Genomic DNA, 8,817 nt, shown 5'->3' with positions numbered 1-8,817 from the left:
GTCTCACTAGAAATAAGGCATCAGTAGTGCTTTTTCCTGGCACGAACCCAAACTGCATCTCATCTAAATTGATTCGCTCCCTAATTAGTTGGGCTATGACCCTCTCTGTAACTTTCATAACCTGATCTAACAGCTTGATGCCTCTGTAATTATTTGTATCTAAAGCGTCACCTTTACCTTTGTAGCAGTTGACTATGATGCTGCTACACCAGTCATTGGGTATGACTCCTTCGTGTATCACCTGGTTCGTAATACAGGTGACTAGGCTATAGCCAACACTGCCAGATATTTTGAGCATCTCTGCAGTGATTCCTGATGGGCCGGGGGCTTTCCCGGTCTTGCTTTTTGCCAACAAATGATCCAACCTTGTCATAGGTGCAAAGAAAGGAAGGCAGTGAAAATGGTAGAGATGGTAGCACCCTGGGAAGTGACATTTTCCTCAAGAACAACAGAAAATACAGTGAGTTGTTTGAACTCTGCGAAAACAATGGATTGGAGGCAAATATGCCTTCCTGTAGAGATAGGTGTTAAAGGACTTGTTGGAATCAGGTTTCACTTGATGTACACGTGTCTTGGACAAGCTATAAAGAAAAGGAAAGATGCTGCCAGAAAATTGTCAGAAGCCACTGAGAAAGTGAGTGAATAAATCTAGTTCAGGAGAGGTGTGGTGCAGCAAGAACAAGCATTGAGGAATGATAGCGACATCTGTTGTGTGGGAGTTTTGTCATCTACATTGGTGAGTGGCACTAGGCAGCTCTGGTGTTGCAGTGGAAGGGGCCAAAACACCAAAGCTGCTTTACCACCTGAACTCCTGCATTTGGAGACAGAGCACAGCATCAGCCTCAGTGAACAAGTGTTTGCTTTAAAATATTATCTTATAACAATGTCTCAGACATTTCGATATTTCATCATAATAGAACTTATTCAATAATGATGTCTCATTCTCTTACTTTCTAGTGCCCATCACTGTGACTGAAGATATACATATGCTCTATGTATTTGTGGACATCAAGATTGACAATACTCATTTTGTTGAGACCATCAAGTACAATCTGCCTGCTAACTCATGTATTGCACTGGTTAGTACAATACAGTTTGTAGCTGCCCTACAGGTAAAGCTGCTTCTATTAATTACCTCTTCATTTATGTATTTTTATCAACTTCTTCCTTTCCCTTGCTCATCTTCTCTAATCATCTTTTTATTTCTACTTCAGACTTCTGAAGTCACTATTCTTCTTCTTCTTAACTCTTCTCCAGTTTTCTCCTTTCATCTTCATTCCTACTTCAATTCTCTTTTCTTTCTACATTATTTTGAAGTAGTAGTAGTGGTGGTGGTGGTGGTGGTGGTAGCAGCAGCAGCAGTAGTAGCAGCAGCAGCAGCAGTAGTAGTAGTAGTAGTAGTAGTAGTAGTAGTAGTAGTAGTAGTAGTAGTACAAGGTGTACTGCAGAAGTTTTCCGACTTTTTAGGCAAGTCATTTATTAATTTCAATGAAATACAAAGCTCTAATCTCCTTCAAAGTCGGATCCTCTAGTTTCAATGCACTTGTAAGTACTCCAGCCACTTTGTCAAGGCGCCCATCAAAGTCCTCCAGAACCCTTCTCACAGCCTTCTCCATCTTCAAAACAACTGCCCCTTAGGTTTTCCTTCAGCTTGGGGAACAACCAAGAGTCACAAGGAGTAAAGTCTGGACTGTAAGGAGGGTGAGGGGCAGGTTTGATGCCCATCTCTGTCAAGCAGCTGATTACCAGAATGTTTATCACTGACTACTCTGGAAACAAACTTTACATATGTCCGGATCTTCATGAATAATTCTGTGTGGTTACCTCACCAACTCCAAGCTGTGTGCTTCTTATCTTTATAAACACACAATGGCCTTCATCAGAAATTGTCTTTCACTTCCTTTCTACCATCCTCGAACCTTTTGTGAAAGCAGTCTGGAGCATTCCATCTGTTTCTGTAGTGTTTTTTACCCAATCTAACAGAAAATTTTATTTCATAGTGAGCTTCTAAATGTCCCAACTGCATTCTGCAAATTAGTTAACTGTAACAAGCAATGTTTAGTGGAGTAAAAAAAATAATTGGCAGGTCAGCTTATTAGATATATAGTAATGATATAGCAAAATTGCAATAACCTGGGACAGTTATAATTGCCTCTTCAAAAATGTCTCAAAACTAATGGAATGCACCTCATATGTGTAAGATTCCAAAATCAGAATAATTCCTGGTTTGGATTTGCTTAGCTCCTTAAGTGGCTGTGTCTTATGGTGACTCTCTTCTTTGTTGCTGCATAGTTTTTTGGCTGGGGGAGATATTGAATGTTGGACACCTCACCTAAATGGTCTTTATTTCAAATAGTAGTGTGGTTGTTGTGTTTATCCCAATATCAGCTTTGATTAAAGACAACCCAGTCATGACCAGCTTGTCTTCTTGAAGGACAGGTCCCCCCCCTCTCTCTCTCTCTCACACACACACGCATAACCTGTCCTCTGTCAAAACCATCTTCTCACCCACTCCCCATTCCACCACCCATGATCACCACTAGCCCTCACATGCCTACCCAAACATTAATCATGCCCTCACATATCTACCATTCTCCACTCCCAACCACTCCAATTTCCCTTGCTACCACTTGCTACAGTCACCTCTTCTGCCTCTCTAAACATCTCACCTCATAGTCTTATGGAACATTCTCCTGTATCCCCTCTGTACCACTTACACTCCCCCTCACTGTTCCACCAGTTATTTCTCTCTCTCACTCTATCTCTAACTGTATCTCCTTTCTTTTCCTACTGGAGTACCCAAGTATTTCTTCTACAGTAAGACATCTACTATCTCTCTATTATACTTTAACTCTCAGCTGGCACAAAATCACCTCCCTCGGATCCACTCCCTTTCCCAGCTGAGAGGTCTTCAACTTGCAAGTTACTTGATTGATGACCCTACTGGTGTTGGTGCCACATAAAAAGCACCCAGTGCCCTCTGTAAAATGGTTGATGATTGGAAGGATATCCAGCTGTAGAAATCATGCCAAAGCAGACAATGGAATCTGGTGTAGCTCTCCAGCTTGCCTGGCTCTTGTCAAACTGCCCATCGCATGCCAGCATGGAAGATGGACATTAAATGATGATGATGATATGTCTGCCTTTTTTAAAGACAGTAAGAATGATTTGAAGAAGATTTAGCTGTTATTTCTTGTAAGTTGATTGACCACATGCAGGTTCCTTCATTAGTTTGCTGGTGTTTTGTTGTGTCTGGTCAGCAGCTAAATTATACTTTGTCTCAATTTATCTCAACTAATTAGAGAATGTTACTAGAAATGAGCTTGTATCTGAGTGTGAGTTATCTCTCATCCACTTAACTGTATAAAAGCTCCATAGGTGTGCTATCTACATTTTATAAACCAAATAGACCGTCACTAACCAATAATGATCCGACTCTTCTCTTTTTCTCTTGCTTGCTTCCCTCTAATACAAATGCTACAACCAATGAGACATCCTCACATCAGTGGTTCTCAACCAGGGTCCATATAAAATTTTTGGGAGTCCATGCAACAAAAGAATAAATTGGGGATCTACAGTAGTATTTTAAAGGACCCTGAAAATATTTTGCTTTAGTTGTATGTGTTGGTGTGTATTGCAAGAAATAGCTGGGATTCTTTCTCTAACATTTTACATAGTTCAACCTACACAAGTGAATGTGTGAAAAACAAAATAGGAATTTTGAAAGAAGTTTCCATAAAACTAGTTTTTAAACATCGAATGGCTATGGGGATCTTCCAGAATAAAATAGTAATCAAAGGAGTCCATGGATAAAAAATGGTTGAGAACCCCTGCTCTCCTTGATCACTGAACTACTAGAAATAGTGACCAAATTACACCCCACACCATAAAAAGAAGGACAAATTTGAGATTGTAGTCTAGAAATAGTATGTTTGAGAGTAAGAAACTGGATGCTTGTGGCTGGAACATCTTTGATCATTGATCTGGTGGATCAGGGCTGGCCTGGGGCTACACAACAACAACTATCACTACCACCACCACTAGTACAATGGCTTTTGTTTCTCTGAATATTACTTACTCAGAAGAGTGCAATCATGCTAAAACCACTTGAATCAAGTGGTCTATTTTAAAACTCCATATATCCACAGCTAATTCCCAGCCCTTGTAATCATCTTGATGCTTATGAAACATTTAAATTCGAGGATAGGAAATCAGTGCTTCAAACTAACAATTGCCATATAGATTCTACACTTGTCAAAACACTTCTGTTTCCTCTGCACTGTGCTGCATGCATACAATTGGCAAGGCTCGTTTCCAATCTATTCTTTGATGTTATTAGTCCACAGATGTCTTTGATGGCCTCTTACTCTCTTTTCTTCCACATGTCCTCTCACTGGTGCATTATGTTCAAAATATGATAGCTTTGTGTTCTTCATTATCATCATCATCATTTAACCTCCATTTACCATGCTGGCATGGGTTGGATGGGTTTGACAGGGCTCGAAAGGCCAGGGACTGCACCAGGTTCCATAGTCATCATCATTTAACGTCCATCTTCCATGCTGGCATGGGTTGGACAGTTTGACAAGAGCTAGGCAAGCCAGAGAGCTGCACCAGATTCCACTGTCTGCTTTAGCATGGTTTCTGCAGCTGGATGCCCTTCATAATGCCAACCACTTTACAGAATGTACTGGATGCTTTTCATGTGGCACCATCACCAGTGTTTTTACATGCTTTTTACATCTCACCGTGATTTTAGGATCTCATTTCTGTTGTGTTTGGTGGGTCTTCTTGAGTATAGCAATCAATGCAGCACATATTTTGTTAATAAATGTTTTTAGACTTCCAGTTTTTCTAGTACTGTAGCATTTGTTATGCTGTCTGTCCAGCTTATTCTACCCAAGCTGCAAAAGATCCACTTCTGAAGGGCATCTATTTTCTTTCCATTTCTGAAAGCCACCAACACAACATGATGTCTTAGAGTTTAAAACATCATCATTATCTTCTTTTTACATCTTTTCTATACTTGGATGGGTTGGATGGCTCCTCATGGTCTGAATTAGTTCTTATTTCTGGGTTACTACCTTCCTGAACAGATTGGAGAATATGTCTCACTTGTACATACCATTAGAGATTGGACATTTTTTTATCCTTTAGCAATGGAGTAGTATGAATGGTAGAACATACAGTGATTCTGTGCAATGAATCCAGATATTGCTGGAATTAACTTTACTTTTATCTCTCAGTGGTTGATGAAATAAATATAGGGATCAATTCAGTTGACAATACTCCTATTCTAAAACACTGTAGCCTTATGTTAATTCAATAAATCAAAATTTTATTTTTTGCTTCCAAAATGCATGGCAAACTTTTGTCACAGCTTGTTATAAACATGTGATAGTTTATTTAATGCCACTATTAACTATTGTTTTTCATGATGTCTTTAAGTAATTTATTCTCTGTCTGTCATATTCTTTTGATTGTTCCAGGGTGTTGCAAAAGAGCTCAGAAACACATTCAATGTCGTCATTCCGCAAGTGAAGCCGCTGTCACCTGGTGAAATACTTGGTTGTACGTCCCCTAAACTTGGTGATGATGTTGACACCTTAATGTATGTTACCTTTAAAAATTATTTTGTTTCCTTACATTTTGATAACATTTTGTTCACTATGAACCAAAATACTAGGATAAAAAAAAAAAAGAAAGATGAAAATTCTATACAAATCTATTTATGATATTTAAATTTTTGTTTTCGTTATCGTCATCATGATTGTTACAATGTCCATTTTACCATGCTTTCGTGGGTCAGATGGAGTTTATTGAGACAGATTTTCTGTAGCTGGATTACCTTCCTCTTGCCAACCCTTACCTTTTTTCCAAGCAAGGTAATATTTCCCCATGGCCAGACATATTTTCACAGGAAACTGGAAATAAGCAACATTCATTTTGAACAATTACATAATGTCAAGACAAGGAGAGAAAGAGAAACACACGCACGCACTCACGCAGGGTGTTTAGGCTAAATTCAACAGTTTGTATAAAAGGGGGAAAAAAACACAATATCCCATGTATTTTAAAAACACAAAATATATCAACTAGATTATGACTGGGAGATAATAGTTTACTCAGAGTAGCTGCCCTCACCTTCTACCACTGTCTCAAAGGCTCCAGAACCTGGTGCATGCATTCCTCACTGTGTCCCTGGGAAGATCTTTGAATATTTCTTTGATTTTGGCCACCAGCTTGGCCTTAATGTTGCATGCAAAGCAGTTGGTGTCTTTCTCAACTGTGTCCCATATATAGTAATCCATGGAATTATAATTGGAGGAATTGGGAGGCTAGAAATTGGGGTAGGTGAAGTCAAAAATTCTCTAACAACCTCTTCTGACCCTTTCTGAAAGTATAGCAAGGAAAATTTTCAAATTTTGGTACAGAGCCAGCAATTTCAGGGCAGGGGTAAGTTAATCATATCAACTTCAGTGTCCAACTGGTAAGGTTTTCATTGACCCCAAAAGGATGATAAGTAGAGTCAACCTTGGCAGAATTTGAACCCAGAACACAAAGATGGATTAAATGCCGATAAGAATTTAGAAACTCCATAAGATGTATCCAGTGTAAGCTATGGACACATAAGAGGTGCAGCAATATCAAAGAAAGGCTAACTGGGAAGATAGTTTTTGTGTGTGGCAAATGCTCAGTAACAATAAACGCTGAAAATGTGCAGAAAATGGCTTTCATTACCTTCCAAGGGGAAAAACTACAAGTAGTTGATAGCTTCCGTTACCTAGGTGACCAAGTCAGTAGTGGGGGAGGGTGCGCCGAAAGTATAGCTGCTAGAATAAGAATAGCCTGGGCAAAGTTTAGAGAGCTCTTACCTCTGCTGGTGACAAAGGGCCTCTCGCTCAGAGTAAAAGGTAAACTGTATGACGCATGTGTGTGAACAGCCATGCTACATGGCAGTGAAATATGGGCTGTGACTGTTGAGGACATGCGTAAACTTGCAAAGAATGAAGCCAGTATGCTTCGCTGGATGTGTAATGTCAGTGTGCATACACGACAGAGAGAAAAGTTGGACTTAAGAAGCATCAAATGTGGTATGCAAGAGAGACAACTGTGTTGGTATGGTCATGTGTTGCGAATGGATGAGGACAGCTGTGTGAAAAAGTGTCACACCCTAGCAATAGAGGGAACCTGTAGAAGAGGTAGACCCAGGAAGACCTGGGATGAGGTGGTGAAGCACGACCTTTGGACATTGGGCCTCACCGAGGCAATGACCAGTGACCGGGACCTTTGGAAATATGCAGTATGTTAGAAGGCCTCTCTAGTTAGCAAGTTGCTGGCCATTGACCTCAGGATGATTATTTTATTCCCATTACCACCTTGCACTCTCTTAGAGCATTGCTGATCACCTTGATGTGTTTGGTGTCTAACAATTATGGTGAGGTCATCTGTGTATGCCAGTAGAGATCTCCAATACCCTACTTCATGTGCGATACACTGCATTGTCTCTAGTTTCCACAACAGTGGCAAAATAATCAGTGCACCGAGGGGAGATGATATGGCACACTTTAGAAGGATTGTGTGCCAGAATACTGAATGGCTGTGAAAGGTGGCCATTCACCCTTGCCACTAAGCAAATGTTGCTATACACAGTAGCAATCCAGACCCTGAAGAATTCACTGAAACCAGCTGTTGTGAGGACTACTGCCAAATATCGGTGGGCGAGACTTTTGAATGCTTCCTATTGACCTGTAGAGGTCTCTCTTGTTTTTGTTCTTTCTGAGTACAGGTCATCTGCATCCTAGTTTGTGTGGGATGTACTTCAATGACTCTAGTTTCCACAGTGGTGGCTAAAGAGTTAGTGTATACAGAAGAGAGGGCACATTGACCTAGATTGATCAGGGTCCATCTGTGTCAGGCTCATTAACCCTACTCTCTATGATGTATTGTATGAAGTGGCAGTTGTAATGTATAGGTTTGTTCAAGATACTTCATGTTTGCATACCACCAGTTATACTGTTGGGGACAGTGTCAAACTCTTTGCTAATATCTTGGCCCAAAATCTTGAAATCTACTTTGAGCAAAAGTTATGTGCTGAAAATTATCGATGTGTTCCCTCTTGTTTCAGTTTTTTTCTCAGCAATAATACTGCTCCTAAGCTCACACAGTGTTGGGATTCTCCCATTCTATTTTATGTTTTCGTATACACCTGCCAAAAGGTTGTCTAACAACTGTAGGCTTGTATACAAGCCTATTGAGCAACCTATCTAAAGTAGATGATTTTCCCTGAATGTTGGTCACTTTTCATGACACTCTTCCCCCATTGTCAAGAGTCATGACTTACTGATGAGGTAGTCATTACAGTCCACTGTGCAATTAGGGATACCACTTATACCGAACAGTGAAGTGCCATGGAGCAGTTGCTTTATTAAACATAGCAAATTGGGAAAATGTAAGTGTTTGTATCATTCTTCCGACAAATTTTCTAAATTTGTCCAATGTTGTGAAACTAGATTCTAAGTTGAATCTGTTAAGTAGGATGTATATTAATCTGTAAACATATATAAGCAGACTACTACATAAACTGTTGCATTGTATTCTGATAGTTTTTTATGGATGTTTACTTCACATTGTAATTATATTTGTGTAAGAACTCAACTGCAACAACAGAACAAAACGAATATCATCTCCAGTGTACAAGTTTGGATTACAAATCATGTTAATGCACTAATCAGCTTGCTTACCTACAAGTACATCTCTGAAATTATTGCAACACCAGTCTTTATATATATATATATATATGTATATATATATATA

General features: G+C 39.6%; 1 protein-coding gene across 3 annotated transcripts in view; it reads left to right on the top strand.

Moving 5' to 3' along the window:
• The window catches only part of LOC106869814 (2-(3-amino-3-carboxypropyl)histidine synthase subunit 1), a 103,760-nt gene that overhangs the window by 11,904 nt on the left and 83,039 nt on the right, over positions 1-8,817 (top strand). For all 3 annotated transcript variants that reach the window (XM_014915701.2, XM_014915699.2, XM_052968958.1), the window contains exons 6-7: positions 958-1,112; positions 5,490-5,611. In XM_014915701.2, coding sequence (XP_014771187.1) covers positions 958-1,112; positions 5,490-5,611 — 277 coding nt within the window. The remainder of the gene's footprint in view (positions 1-957; positions 1,113-5,489; positions 5,612-8,817) is intronic.

The sequence above is a fragment of the Octopus bimaculoides genome, chromosome 6 (assembly GCF_001194135.2).
Source record: "Octopus bimaculoides isolate UCB-OBI-ISO-001 chromosome 6, ASM119413v2, whole genome shotgun sequence".
Lineage (NCBI taxonomy): Eukaryota > Metazoa > Mollusca > Cephalopoda > Octopoda > Octopodidae > Octopus > Octopus bimaculoides.
This window is presented reverse-complemented; position numbering and strand designations above follow the sequence as displayed.